The following is a 15,374-nucleotide window of genomic DNA, read 5'->3' as shown; positions in this document are numbered from 1 at the left end:
CTGAGGCATAGCCGATCATGAAGAGCAAGTAGACCAGCAGGAAGCGGAACAGGTCCTTGAAGAGGATCTACAGACCCCAGTGGGGAGATGGAGGCAAAGAAGAGACACGTGACTTCTCGCTTTCTCACTCCCAGAACCTCCACCCCACATCCTCTCTCCAGCTGCCCCCTTGTCCCTGCCCCGATGCCGGGGCCCTGCCTGCTGCCCCCTGGGAGCCCCACGTCCTCAGGCCCATGGCACTGTCGGGACATGTAAGATGTGTACGCGGCATGTGTGGCTCCCTCCAGGGCACGCAGCTCAGCGGGTCCCCCACTCCATACCTTCTGGATCATGATGCTGTACGTCCCTGTTAGTTTCAGCCCGCGCGTGAAGTAAAGCGCATTCATCCAGCCCAGGACCAAGGCAAAGACCATGACGGCCAGGTAAGCCTCAATCCCCGCCAGGTAGAGGGCCGCTGAGACAATCACCAGCACAGAGTAGATGAAGCTACAGGCAGCAGAGACCACGAGAGGGGCCACAGGGGAGAGGGGACAATGAGGCCCTGAGGGGGGAGACATGCCCTAAGCCCTCCAGGGTATCAAGACACCCGACACCCTCTAGGAACTCGGAAGACGAACAAATGGTTCCCTGGGCCCCCCAGCATTCTGTGAATGGGCGATGACCCAGAGGCCCTGCAAGATCCCAAAGCAATGCCCTCTGGAGCCGCTGGAGGAAGGTTCAGTGGTGTTCAGTGGAGATTTTGTGGCTAAGGGAATGGCACTGCTCTCTAACTCTCAGGGAAAGGGGAAAGAGGTAGCACACCAGCAGTAACATTCCTCAACCACAGCACCCCCTCCCACTAAACACAGACGCAGCCTTAAGGTTCTTCTCAGCATGGCACTGCAGGCAGACATTAGCCACCCATCACGGCCCTAAGAGTTTACAGTATTTCTACACATGATGCACAGCAGTCCCTCTCTATATCGTGGTTCACTTATCGCGGCCTCACTGTATTGCGGGATTTTTAAAAATATTATATTTAATTATTTATCGTGGATTTTTCGCTATATCGCGGGATTTTGCGGTACTGTACAGTAAATACTAAACTAAATGTAAGGTTCCTACTTCGCGGATTTTCACCTGTTGCAGAGGGTCTAGAATGTAATACCCGTGGTTAAGTGAGGGATCGCCGTACGTGGGAACCATTTAGCAACCAGAATCTTGCTTTAATCAGAAGACCCTTTTGCTTAACCAATGCTGGCCTTGTGCTGACTTTGGGCTACAGATGTCCAGCTGGGTGAACTCATTCCTAACAGGGTCACTCCTGCACACCCCCATCCGGATGACATCCCAGCCCAACCCCACCGTCCTCACCCCGGAGCTGCCAGCCTGTGGCCTCTACTCACTAGAGGAGCTGGAAGGAGCCATCGATGAAGAGAGAGTTCACTCCAGGGCATTTCTTCATGAATAAGTCTTTGATCTGGAGGCGGGGAGGAGGCAGGTGAATGGGGCGGAGCCGCAGGTGAGCAGAGGGGCCCAGTGAGAAGGGAGACACAGCGGGGGGCGGACTGCGGTACAGAGAGAAGGCAACGGGCTCCTTTCGGCTGGGGAAGGAGGAGAGAGCAGAGGACAGGACAGGGTTGAAGAAGGAGGCAAAAGAAGAGACGGGGGAGACAGAAGGAGGATGGGCGGGCGGGTTTGGGGGCCAAGCACTCACGTTGGTGAAGAAGAACAGGACCCCGGTAAAGAGTGTGATGATCTCCCCGGCGAGCCGCAGGTAATCCACCGTGGTGTGGTAAGGGTATGGCGGCTAGGGGGCAGGGAACACGCGGGTCCTCACCTAGCCTCTCCAACATCTGGCCCCAGATCCAGGTGTTCCCTCAATGTCCCCAACATCTGGTTCCCCGGGAGCCTCCTCCCTCCCTCTCTTCCCCCTGGGTGTTGGGGAGGCACCTCCCCATCCTGTTCCTAAGCCTTCGCTAGTCCCTCCCACAGGGGCTCGCGGCCACTCACAGTGCCCTCCAGGGGCTGGTAGTAGGCGGTGAGCGTGAAGATGACCATGGCACACAGGTAGGACACCACGTTGATGTAGAAGGAGACGGCCCCAAACTTGCGCCACTTGTCACGCAGCAGCTCGTTGATGGGCTCCACGGCCAACATCTCGTGGCGGTTCTGGGGGGGGCCGGGCGGTCAGGGACGGACCCCAGCCCACCCTCCCCCGCCCTTTGCCCCGAGAACAGTTTCTCCTCCTAGCCCATCCTTCTGCCATATGCCAGGGCTCATAGGGGAATGAAGGGGGCAGCGGAATCAGCCCCCACCCTCTGGGCTCGGCCATCGAGGCTCTGCCCAGGGCTGCCCCAACTTACCTTCCCAGCCTATTCGAGATTCAGAGAACCCAGGGCTGGAAAGTAATGTCCCCGTCCCCAAACTCCAATCTGGGGATGGTACCGAGCTGCTAGGCAGCCAAATCCCCCAGGGAGCTTGCCAAAAATAAAGTCCCTGGGTTTCACCCTCAGAAATTCTAATGCAGGAAGCAAGACTGGGAAATTGAGCCCAAGGATGATAAATACTCGACGAACCACAATTTTCCAATTCTGAACCCAGGGCAGACATCAGTAATTGAGTCCAGCACAGTAGTTCTCTACACAGTTCTCCAGGCAGAAGCCAGCAATCAATCAGAATTGGCACCAGAGATGCTAACCCCACCACCACCCTTGATCGAAATCAAGTGACTAATTTCAAAAGGGGGGAAGTAAGCTCCGACAAGAGAGGCCATCTGTCCACGTTGGGCAGAGCCAGGGCTGGAAGGGAGACTGTCTGCACCCAGATCCCAGCACTTTCTGTCCCATTTGTACAGCATCCCGACCCTCTAACGATTCAAGTTTCTTCCTAACCATGGAGCTGAGCAACCATCAGCCACAAAGTTGTATCGCGTATTATTTCTGATAGTTAAAGGCAGAAGCAAACCCAAATGACTGACAATAGAGGAATCGTTCGTTAGGATGTGTACATTTACATGCAGCAGTGATATTCCAGAAGGATATTTAATGGTGCAGAACGATGTGCACAAAATACTGCTATGTGAAAAAAAAGAGATTTCACAACTTCATATCACAACTACTAGTGATAAGAGCTGACATTTACTCTGTGCCGGGATGTTCTAAAATTAACTTGTTTGGTCCTCCCAACAGCCCTATGGGATATGCACTATCCTTAGCCTCAACCTCAGAGAGGCTGAGTCACTTCCCCTGAGTCACACAGCAGCTAAGTCACAGAGTCAGAATCCTGACCCAGTCCTGCCTGACCCTGAAGCCCCGCCCTTAGAATCCTCTCACTTCCCCGCCCAGTGTCAGACGTCGTTCTGAGCATGGAGTTGGTACCTTCTTTTGCACTCAGCCCACAGACCCACCAACGTGGGCCCCAGGGTCAGGTTCCCTGCTCTTAGCCACACCCCTCCTTCCCTGAGCCCGAGCCTCTGCCCCGGCACCCACCTCAATCTTGCTGTTGTAGACCAGGATCTCCAGCACAGAGGCCTCTTCCCCACACGTGTCCAGGGAGGAGAGGTCGTAAAGCGAGGAGTACACCGGTCCATAGGCCCAGTCCTTGAACTTGCGGGACAGGTGTCTGGTATCCTCATCCGTCACCTCCCGACGGATGATGTGCTGAAAGACCTGCACAGGGGAAGGCAGGGGCGGGGGTCCTGGGGAGGGGCAGTATTGGGAGGACCCCGGGAGCTGGGTGCAGCCCATCAAAGGGTACATCCCAGAGAGCAGAACAGGGGAAGGAAAGTATTCACTGAGCATGCGCTGTGTGCCAGACCCTTTCCTCACAACGTCTTGGCTAATCCTCACCCTGACTGTCTCGCTTCACAGATGAGCAAACGAAGGCTCAGAGAAAAGAAGGGTGTTCCCTGAGGCCACACTGCTGAAGCCAGACTGAACCCAGGCTAGCCTTAAGAATCTGCATTGTGATGAATATCATCTTTAGGTAATGAAAACTGAAATTAGTCAGCTTTGTTACTATGTTAATTCCAGTAATAATCATCATACCAGCCTCTCCTGTGACCACTCCTGCTCTCACTGGCTTAGACCCAGGGAAACTGAGGAACAGAGAGGGGTGGGAGTTGCCCCAGGCCACACAGTTTAGTAGGACAGAGCCAGAACCAAACCTGGCCTTTTCCACTGCCTCAAAACTGTAGTAATTTTTGCTATATTTTTAATAGAGTAATAATGACCCCTACCTTTTATTGAGCACTTACTACCCAACCCAGGCTCTGTACTAAGAGCTTTAAGTAGATCACCTCATCTAGCGGACAGAGCAACACTATACCTCAAGGCGCTGGTCCGGTCCCCATTTGACAGGTGAGGAAACTAAGGCACAGAGGTCACACAGGGAAGTGGCAGAGCCAGTCCTTAAACCCAGAGACTCCAGGTTCAGCTCTCAGCCAGAGCAATCATGTCCCCCAGAGCACAATTCAGCCACATCTGGAGACATTTCTGGTTGTCACCGTGGTGGAGGGTTGCTACTGGCATCTAGTAGGTTAAGGCGAGGGATGCTGCTCAACAGCCCACAACGCACAGGACAGCCCGGCCCCCCAGAACCATTCAGCCCCCAATGTCACCAGTGCCGAGGCAGAGAAATCCTGCTCTCGGCCCTGTGCTGTGAGGCCCAGAGAGGGAAAGGAACGGGGGTACTGCAGGGCGGGAGCCCCGGGACTCAGGTTCCTATCAGTGGCTTGTCCTGGCTGGTGGGAGTGGGGCAATGAGCACCCAGTGGGGTGGGATAAGGAGAGTGGCTCTGGGATGAAGTTGAGTAGTTTGGCCAAACAATAGGGAGCCACAGCAGGCTCTTGAGCTGGGACGTCTACACACTGGGGTTGGCATGATGAGAGAGGGTTGCGTGTATTAATAACGCGCGCCAGCAGCAGCCGCTCCTCTGTGAGTGTGTGTGTGTCTACAGGGGAACAAGGGTGGGTGGGCCTCCTGTGCCCCCCGCCCCACACTCACCCCAATCTTGCCCGTCTTGGCAGCCATCATGAGGGGCGAGAGGCCATCGTTGTTGAGCACAGCCTCCAGGTTGCTGTCGGGGAAGAGGCGGGCACACTTGAGCAGGAGGAGGTCATACATCTTGGTGACGAATTTGGTGTTTTCGCGGGTGTTGTCCGCGATGGCCACCAGCGCGTGCAACACAGTGTTGCCGCGGGAGTCCTGCCGCCGCATGTCCGCCTTCTTGTGGGGGTTCTCCGTCAGGTAGTTGACAATGTGGGGCTGGTTGGTGCAGGCGGCCAGCGACAGGGGCAGCTCACCTGTGGACCGAGGTGGATGGGGAGGGGCGGTCAGTGAAGGGGGCCCAGGGCAGGACTTGGCCTGAAGATGCTCAGGGGACAGACACCAACAGTCAGTGGGGCCGTGTCCTGTGGTGACCTCACATTTCTGTGGGTGATGCTGGGAAGACGGAGTGTGGCTGTCTGGGGACATGGCCATGCAGTTCAGAGGCCTTGAGAGACTTTGTCCCCGAACCCCACATAAAACATGACTTTAAGCAGGAGTGATACTCAGGATGTTTCATTGGTCCAACTGGGACGTGGTGCTGATATGGGTCCTGCTGTCTGACCATTGGTCCCAGCGTGCATTGGACTAAAGGATGCACATGGAAAGGTATGGGGTGCTGGTACCCCCATGATCCCCATTGTGCAGATGGGGAAGCTAAGGCTCAGGGACATGAGGTGACGCTCTACCCCTCAAAGGCAAGACCTCAATGACCAAGGCCAACACGTAGCCCGTGTACAGGGCGCCCTCTGAGCCCTGGATATTGGGGGGCAGGGGGGTGGTCAGGGCTGTGGAGACTACCATGTACTTCCCAGGCCCACCAGGCCTCCTCACCGAAGTAGAAGTAGCCCCCCTCGTCCTTGGGCTGGAAGAAGCGTCCCCGGGCCTGAGCGTGGACGTCGGCTCCCTGGGCCACGAGGAGCTCCACGTAGTGCTTGCAGCGGCGCTCGATGGCGATGTGCAGGGCAGTCTGACCTGGAGAGGGAGTGGGGGGACAGTCACCCAGGGCTCCGGCAAAGCAGAGACCAGGCCTGTCTTGGAGGCGGTGGGGTGCAGAGTGTGAACTCGGGAGGGGGCGGCAGGCCAGAGCCTTGGCTGGTTGCAGCCCAGGGCAGCGATGGACCTTCAGACAGATGTCCCCGGATGTGGCATCTCGGATGCACAAGCCCTAGGTCTCCTCTACCATGCAAGCACAGTTTTAGGCTCAAAGGGCCTCCGACTTGTGGGATCCCAGATGTGGGAAACTTTCAGACTCACGAGAGGCTTTAATTCTGGAGGAAACAACGGCATTGTGGTCTCACAGGATTTTGGGAGCGGTTTATAAAATCCATGGAATTTGAATCTTCAAATCCAGGAATCTGAAAGGTCAAGCCTGATTCACAAAATCTCAGAACTTAGACGCAGGAGCTGGGACTCGTGACCCCTTTGCATCTTAGCGTCTGTCGGCTCACAGAACTGTTCTCCTAGAGCCTGAGGATGTCTGGAATCAGAGCATCTGAGGTCCAGAATTCCAAGTTCATGGATCACTAGGCTCAGTGCAGCTCAGAATCTTGGCACCTCTGATTCTGAATGCAGAATATCAGAGTTCATTCATTCATTCACTCATTCAGTCAGTCAACAACTGGTTTCTAGGTACGTGCTGGCACTTGGGGCCCAGTCTGAAGCCCTCAGAGGTCAGACAGTGAGGACAGTGCCCCACCGCTCCCGCCACATCACTGCCACCCCACCCGGGGCCCCACCTCGGTAGTAGATGTCCCGGAAGGGCGAGTTGATGAACTCGCGCATGTTGCCAGTGCGCTCGGCGATGTCCAAGAGCAAGGGGATGGTGTCGTTTCGGCCATTGCTCAAGTTCAGCAGGGCCTTGGGCAGGCAGGTCTTCCCCGTGGACGGCTCTGGGGAGACAGACAGACAGGATGAGGGTAGCTCGGCCTGTGGCTCAGAACTACAGGGACAGGGCACTAGGTAGGGGACCAGAGTTCTCGACTCAGTCATGCCTCCTCTCTGAAACTGTCCCTTATCTGCCCCCCATGGAGCTGAAAGGGTCAAATAAACTCAAAGGGCCTGAAGTTCTTTAAAATGTGGGATGCTGCAGCCTGTAGAGAGATTGGTATTTACCAAAGCAGATTGGGAGGGGATTTTAAAAATCAGATAGATGGGGGAAATGCTGGGAGAAATGGGGCCATCTCAGAGCATTTAATATGCTGAGGGTTGTGAACCTCTAAAAGCCAGACACAGCAGGCATCCTTTGCCCACCTATTTGAACATAGTCTTTTCCCACCAATCATTGACACCAGTTCCCCTAGAGGGGCGCAGAGGAGGTACAAGGTTCCCCAAAGCGTGGACTGCTCTCACATAGAGGTTATGAACCGCCTGAGGAGGGAAGGGGCAGGACTTTGGGGGTCCGCAGATGCAGCAGTAAGAGCACCGTAAGCAAGGTCTCATCCTTTGTCAAATCTCTCTCGTAAAGTCAGTCTCTGGTACTAATGGGTCCTTAACACCTGCCACGAACACTTGCTAATGTCCCTTTGCAACTTTCTTTCCCTTGTATTAATTTTTATGGTTATGAATGGATTTATACCTTAAAAGAGCGAGTCAATGAAAAGGGAACTCCCCTGTGAATCCGGCACGTGGTAACATTGTGCCGAGGGCTCGGGTACGCCCCATGCAGAAATGGGATCAGGAGTGGGCGATGCCAGGCACCGTGGGGTTCACACCTGGCTTTGCTCCCTCAGTTTCCCTTCCAGCTAAATGGAGGCCACCCAGGGAAATCGATGAGCTAACAGAGGTTTGTTGATGAGCCCAGCACCAGGCAGATAGCAATCCTCCATAAATATTAGTGTTGCAGTTACTATTCCATGGGAGCCACTTCAGGAGCCCGGCCCCAGACGCCGGGAATCAGTGGAGAGAACGTGAAAGGCTCGCAGAGGCCTCAATGCAGTCCCAGCGGCCCCAGGAGTGAGGCTACTTGGACAAGCCTCATTCCTGGCTGCTTCCTGCTGCTCCCTGGCTTCCAGCCCAGAGCCAACACCAGGTGACAATTTCTTGAATGAATAACGGACTCCAGTCCCCCAGCTGCATAAGTGGCAGAGGGGCTGCCCCAGAGCTGGCTGAGGCCCCTGGGAACTCCGTCCAGACACACCCACCCTCATTCTAACCTCCAGGTGACCACAGTTCATTTCTCACTAACTGTTTCCTAATTGTCAAACAAGTCACAGCTCTCCAAGCTGACCTCATCATCTTTCCCTCCCCACAGCCACTCCCAGACTCCCAACCTGCATATGTCCCCTTCTCAGAGGATGGTGTCCCAGCCAGATGAAAACCTTGACATCACTCTTGTCCTTGTCTTTCTTCCCCACATCCACCCCCAGCATGTCTTATTGATTTTACCTATTTCTCCAATCCCTCCACCAGTCTCCATCTCTACTGCCACCACCCAGGCCCAGCCATCATCTTTCTCCCTGCCCAAGGCACCTGCCTGATTTCTACAAGCCTCTCTGATTTCCTTCGACTCACTTTCCACATAGCAGCTGGAGTGGTCATGCCAAGTATAATTTTGATCACAGTAAGCCACAGGGCCTTTGTACATGCTATCCGTTCACACACACACCCAACTTAGTCCCTCCTATCTTCATCTGGTTAACTGCAACTCATTCACACTCAGCTCAAGTGTCCCCTCCTCCAGGAAGCTCTCCTAGATTTTCCCAAGTAGGTCAAATCCTTCAATACAATCTCTTGTTGACACACATTACTGTTTGTAACTGTGCATTTATTTCCGTGATTGCTTGATCAATGTTGGTTTCACTTAGGATGACTGTGAGCAACTTGAGGACAGGGTCATGTCTGCTTCACTCACCATTGTTCACCCTATGTCGAATGCAGGTGACCAATAAGTTAATACACATTCAATGACAGGTGAGCTGGGTATCACAGGTAACCCAAAGTGTAGGGCATGAAAGTAGACCTTGGGTTTGGGCTCCCATACCCCCAGACCTAGGCTATAGTGGGGTTGGGGGACTGCTAGTCCAGGTCCTGGGATGGGATGCCACCAACAGTGCCTTCGAAGAAGTGGGAGGGACACGCAGTTCCGAGATGTGACCACGAGGTGGCGAAGTGGCTCTGCCCACAGGGGAGGGTGGGGCTGCTGGAGCAGGGGCCCATGTTAAAAGAGACTGTCAAACTTAGGGGGGCAGGGTGCAGGGGTTCGAGGCAGGGGGACGGGAGCAGGGGATCAGGTGTCAAAGATAAGCTCATGAACCTCTGTCTGGAAACCCAGCAGGGGCGGGTCCAGGTGTTGGGGGGCCTGAGACTTACACAACGTGGGGGTGTTATTTATGAAAACAAACACACAATTACAAACTCAAAATTAGAGCCTTAGAAGGGGCCAGAGCAAGTGAGGCGCCCTGAAGCTTAATTGATGGGCCTCAGGGTAAGTCCCCCTCTATACACACACTATTCTCTACAATTTCAGGGAACCACCCCCAGCCTACTTAGAGTCCCCCACCAATGCTTAAGCACAGACACACTGGCCTGGGGGCTCCCAACCTGGGCTAAGGGCCCCCCACTCAGAAGCCAGAAAGAAGCCTTGGCAAGCCCTCCATGGTGCTGCTAAAGGCACTGGCCCCATGGTCCCCATTTTACAGGGGTTTGCTCTGCCCCAGGGCTCCCTACTTCTGCCTAATGAACTCGGGAAGCCAGGAAGGCCGTTTGGCCAGAGCTTCTATGTGGGTTATCTGCAGTGAGATTATTTGCACTACCACTGAGACCATCTGAGGGCAGAGGAGACCCCCTATTCTCCCACCACTCTACACCTGTGCCCCAAACAAGGCAGCATCACCTGGCTTGCACCATGAGGTGATTATTATTTATGAATATGGTAAGTTATAAATCTTAAATTTTTATATTTCTGACAGGCCCTATGATACTGCATTTATTGTTTTGGGGTTCAGAGAATCAGGGTGATAAAGGTATACAATATACCACAGATTAGGTCACCCTGCTTTGGCACTTAATTTACTTAAAGTAGTTGAAGTCTCAAAAATGGTCCCTTCTGACCTCCCTGACTCTTCGACAGCCCCAAGCTATAGACCCTGGCCTGCCTTCCTGAGACAGACCCTCCTTTGTAGCAGGTAACACAATTCCTAATAGTTTACATGGGTTTGTGGGATCAGCCGGCCGGTGTGTTAGGGCTCACCTGGCATCAGGCACAGCGCAGGTGTCTGGCTTGGGTTGGGGGCCAAAGGGGGTTCACAGGCCACTTTCCTAGATTTATAGGGAAGGCCTGGGGCGGTGGCAGGAGCTGGCACCCTGAGGCATTTGCAACCCGGGCAAGGCTGGAGTGTGCAAGCTCTGGGCTGGGAGGGCCCGGGGCAGTGGTGACTAGGCCTTCAGCCCAGGGAGGGAAGCCAGAAAGCTGAGTAGGAATGGGGCTGAGCCTGGGAGCAGAAGCAGGAATTCAGGCCGATGTCCCACCTTACCCCAGAGCTCCCCTCAGAAGGAGCAGGGGCTCCCCAGAAACCCAGCTGCTTGGTGCTTAGAGGTAGAACTATGCTATTATCATTCCCCAGGTTACAGGTGAGGACACTGAGGCTCAGAGAGGCTGCACATCCCTTCAGTGGTGGAGGGCGGCTGTGAACCCAGGCAGGTGAACTCTGCTTACCTACTCCACTGACATGTTCACAAACAAAGGCTGAATAAATGAACGAATGAAGATAGCAAAGGCCCAGAGAGGTTAAGTAATGTGGTGAAGATACACAGGACCAGACTCTCTGTCCAGTGCTCTTTCCAGCCAGTGTAGCCCACTGATCCAGGGGAAGATGCTAAGGGAAAAAGGGGCCCCCATTGCCAGGCCACCTCCCATCTCTGGCTGGCCTGCCCACTATCCCCGCCTGGGGGGCTCACCCCGGAACTCCTCGTCAGTCAGGCGCTTCTTGTGGGTTAGCAAGTAGGGGAGCAGCCCATCCAAGTCGGCGGTGGAGCCCCGGGACACGATGTCAAAGAGGATGGGCCGGTTGAAGACTTTGAGGATGGGGGGCGGCTGGGGCGCAGGAGCTTTGGGGCTCTGTGGCTGCTTCCTGGAGTGGGGAAGGCAGGGTGATGGGAGGGCTTGTCACCCGCCCACCCATTGGGGGGGCAGCCAGAGCCCTAGGGACAGACTGAGAGGAGAGACACAGAAGAATGCTTTGTCCAACACACTCTACCTAGTACCTACTGCGTTTAGGTTGGCGAAAGACAGAAGCGCGCAAGCCTGCATGTCCGTCCATCCATCCGCCCTTCCGTTTGCCATTTTTCAAATACTTACTAAGCCGGATAGAGACTGAAGAAGGCAAAGACAGTGAGAAAATGAAAGAAGAACACCGGACTGAAAGGTAAAGCAACTCACTCATTTATTCAACTGTTCATTTACTCATTAACTTCTTCATTCAACAAACATTTGAGAACAATGAGGTCGTGCACATAGGTGCCTTGTTAGAGGCCCACCACACAGTAAATGTCAGCTGATTGACTATTATTACGGAGCGCCTACTGTGTGCCTGGTGCAGAGAGAGGTGTAGGAAGAGAGACAGGCAGACTCGGAGGGAGGGGAGAAGGAGGGGGAGCAGAGAGAGGAGGAAGATCGGGGAAGGGGAGACCGAGGCCAGGCAGGCTGTGGGGCAGGGGCAGTGGGCACTGGTCATAGGGGCAGAGAGAGCCTTCGCCAGAGAGCCCTCCAGTGGCAGGTGCCAGAAAGGAAAAGGAGGCACCGTCCTGATGATGGGAGACAGAGACAGGGATGCCCACCCCCCGTGGCACCTGAGTGGCCCCCATTTCCTCTGCCCTTGAACTTTGACCATTGAGCCAAAACATGAAATGAAAAGGACATCCTTGCCTGCAGCTACCTGCTGGAGTGTGTGCCAGCAGAGAGAAGTAGATGGATGGATGGATGAAAATAGGAGTGAGTCAGGGATTAAGCAAATGAGTAAGTGAATGAACAAGTGGATGGACAAATAGCTGGGTGAATAAATGGGTGGAAGGAAGGGAGGAAGGAAGGAAGGAAGGAAGGAAGGAAGGAAGGAAGGAAGGAAGGAAGGAAGAAAAAAAGGGAGGGAGGGAGGGAAGGAAGAAAGGAGAAGGGAGGGAAGAAAAGGGAGGGGAGAGAGGAATTAGAAAAATATTAGAAATGAAATGAAGGAAAGAACAAATGAATGGTGAAGAGTCTGACAGATAACTGACTGCTTGGATGAAGAGAAACAGTGAGTAGATGAGAGGATAGATGGATGGACGAGTGGGTGGTGGATGAATGAGTAAAGGGCTGGATAAATAGAAGACAGATAAATAGATGGGTAAATAGATATTTGAATGATAATACGAACAGATGGATTGGACAAGTGGATGGACAGGTAGAAAGACAGGTAGCTGGATGAATGGAAGAGTGGATGGATGGATGGATGGACGGATGAACAGACAGGTACTAGATGGAAGGATGGGTGGATGGGTGAGTGGATGAATAAATGAATGAATGGATGGGTGGATGGACAGATGGATGGATGGATGGGTGGGTAGATAGATGGATGGGTGGATGGATGATAGATTGATGGGTGGTTGGATGGATGGGTGGGTGGATGATGGATTGATGGGGAGTTGGATGGATGGGTGGGTGGATGGATAGGTGGGTGGATGGATGGATGGATGGACAGGTGGATTCAATACAGAGGAGGAGACCATTGGCCAGGTGCCCAGCAATACTCACTCCATGACCTTCCGCCTCCACCGCTTGTTGTCACTGGGGTGGTGACGATAGGTGCCGTAGTCAAAGAGGGAATCCATGGGTGCCTTCTTGGGCCCAGGCACCACCGAGGACTCGTACAGGGTGGACTCCAGCAGGTCAATGGGGTTGGGCACCCCCTTGCGGAAGGCGCCCTGGAACTTCATACGCAGGTTTGGTCGCCCATCGCTTGCACCAGTGGGGCGAGCAGCATCAGCCGGCAAGGGTGAGGGGGATCCGTCCTCCCCCTCAAACAGGTTGGCCAGTGAGGAGAGGGGGAAGGCCTCCCCACCAGAAGTGCCATTCTCATCCCCGGGGGGGTCAGGTACCTCCCCAGCTCCCGTGCGGGGGCCTTCGCTGGGATCTGCCATGCTGACCCGGGACCCGTCTGTACTGCTGGGCCTGCGAGGGAACAGGAGGGGAGTCAGGCGGAGCCCGGCCAGTGGAGGGGGCTCCAGGAAGCCCCCTCCCACGTGGGCAAACAGCCCTGCTGCCAGCTGCTTCAAAGCCACCCTTGTAATGACAGGGGTGCGGGGTGGCCACTCCCAGATGTGGTTGGCCGCCAGCCCCAGGCAGGAGCTGCAACAGGAGCCCCTTTCAGGGACCTGGAAACGCGAGTCGGCCTCAGGTCTGGCTGCCCCGGGCGCGAGCTGGAGGAGGAAGGGTCTGAGTCATCCTGGGTCCCCAACCCTGGCGCTGAGGCTTCCTCCTGACCAACCCAACCAGCTTCAGAGCCTCACAGAGCAGGGTTCAAAGCCAGGCTCCACACTCAGCATCTGTGTAACGATGGGCAAGCCAACATTTCACAGCCTTGGTTTTTCCACCTGTAAAATGGGGATTCAGGGCACAGTGCCGGGCACACCGTAAGCACCAACAAAACACACCCGCAAGCTCGGGCCCAGTGGGTGCTCAGGAAATCCTGTGGACCCACTCTGTCCTCGGCAGTGAGCCCAGCAGTCCTCAGCTTCCTCTGAGCACCATCATTCTGAGCCCCGTATTCCAGAACAGGGGGTCTGCTGCATGGGCAACAGCAGACCCTCCATATCACCCCGCCCAGGCTCTGTAGCTTCAGCTTCACTGGAGAGGACACTCCAGCGTCATCGCAAGATGTCGATTCAACACGGGAGGAGACAGATACCGTGTCACTCCCGAGTCGGACTGCACAGCCATTCTCGGCGGTGCAGATAGACTCTTAAGAAGCTACACCATCGTCTCTCGAGACGGACGGCTGCCGACGACGACGACGATTCCAGAACAGGAGAGCAGGGTTCCAAGGCTGCAGTTGTCTCCCTCTCCCTTTTCCGCACAAACTCCACCCTCGGTCCCCAGAGATGCCCCTCCCCCACCCTCTTTGCCTGGTTAACTCCCATCCTCTGTGTTCCCAGCTCAACTGTCCATTCCTCCGGGAAGCCCTCCCTGACCATTTGTTTATGGGATTAGTTCATTCCCAGACTGCATGCATCTGTCCTGCTCACTCCCGCATCGACGCCACTAGAGGAGTGTCACATGGACAAATGACCTTGTGACAAAGGTATTACTTGTTCCCCTTTCTCAGATGAGGGAACTGGAGCTTCAAGAGGGACAATCACAGACACAGAACATTTTGACATGGATGCCAGGTGCCAGGCGGGGTTGGGGGGCCGGGTAAAAACAGTAAAGGGATTAATTAAGAAGTACAAATTGGTAGTTACAGAATAGTCCAGCGCAGGGAATATGGTCAATATTCCCTGTCCTATCACAGCAACACAATAATCCAACAGAAATTGCTGAATGCCGTAACGACTAGGAACGGTGTCAGATGGGCCTAGTTCCATCAGGGTCATCACTTCGTAAGTTCTATAAATGTCTAATCGCTCAGTTGTATACCTGAAACTAATACAATACTCTATGTCACCTATGATTCTTAAAAAATTATTTTAAAAATAAAAATGAATACACAGACAAAAGAGGGGAAGTCACAGCTTGGAGGGAGAAGAGCTGGACTTGCACCCAGGTCTCCCTGGCTCCAGGCCCAACGTTTGGCCAGGAGCAGGGCAGGGAGGGACTGGGCCCTGCCGGCTGGCTGGCAGCCCCCGCCCTCCGCAGCGCGCTCCCTGCCGGGCAGGCAGGGCCAGACACCAGGCTGTTTCCTGAAGGCCCCGCCATCCCACCCAGGCAGCAGGGAGATGTCTGCAAAGTCCTCTTTTCCGTCTCCTCTCCTGCCCAGCATATTAGCAGAGGAGCAAATAAGGATGGTGGTCACCTTGTCTGTTCTGCGGCTGCAAGGAGGGAAGGCTTGGGCCAGGAGCGGGGGGACTGCAAGAGCTCTCTCTCTCTCTCTCTCTCTCTCTCTCTCTCTCTCTCTCTCTCTCTCAGGGCTCAGCAGGGCACACAGATGACATTAGGGTACAAGTGGAGCCTGGACTTCAGAGTCATTCAGGCCTGGACTCTAATGCCAGCTCTGCTATCTGCCCACCACTCTAGCTACCTGAGCCTCAGTGTCCTCGCCTATAAAGTGGGTGCGTTTGCAGGAGCATTTCATAGGCTCGCAGGAATAACTAAATGAGATCAGGCACATCTAGTACTGAGCCGGGACTAATCTGGGAGTTGTCAATGATTAGAACCAA

At 54.5% G+C, this 15,374-nt stretch overlaps 1 protein-coding gene across 1 annotated transcript in view; it reads right to left on the bottom strand.

The window, feature by feature from the left end:
- The window catches only part of TRPV4 (transient receptor potential cation channel subfamily V member 4), a 33,595-nt gene that overhangs the window by 6,120 nt on the left and 12,101 nt on the right, over positions 1–15,374 (bottom strand). The window contains exons 2-12 of the mRNA XM_090291573.1: positions 12,754–13,170; positions 10,926–11,098; positions 6,767–6,919; positions 5,862–6,002; positions 4,986–5,284; positions 3,471–3,650; positions 1,993–2,151; positions 1,697–1,789; positions 1,386–1,459; positions 321–486; positions 1–67 (exon numbers count right to left, since the gene is read on the bottom strand). Coding sequence (XP_090147699.1) covers positions 1–67; positions 321–486; positions 1,386–1,459; positions 1,697–1,789; positions 1,993–2,151; positions 3,471–3,650; positions 4,986–5,284; positions 5,862–6,002; positions 6,767–6,919; positions 10,926–11,098; positions 12,754–13,139 — 1,891 coding nt within the window. The 5' untranslated portion in view covers positions 13,140–13,170. The remainder of the gene's footprint in view (positions 68–320; positions 487–1,385; positions 1,460–1,696; positions 1,790–1,992; positions 2,152–3,470; positions 3,651–4,985; positions 5,285–5,861; positions 6,003–6,766; positions 6,920–10,925; positions 11,099–12,753; positions 13,171–15,374) is intronic.

Source organism: Furipterus horrens, unplaced genomic scaffold, assembly GCF_987537825.1.
Source record: "Furipterus horrens unplaced genomic scaffold, mFurHor1.1.pri manual_scaffold_11, whole genome shotgun sequence".
Taxonomy (NCBI): Eukaryota; Metazoa; Chordata; class Mammalia; order Chiroptera; family Furipteridae; genus Furipterus; species Furipterus horrens.
This window is presented reverse-complemented; position numbering and strand designations above follow the sequence as displayed.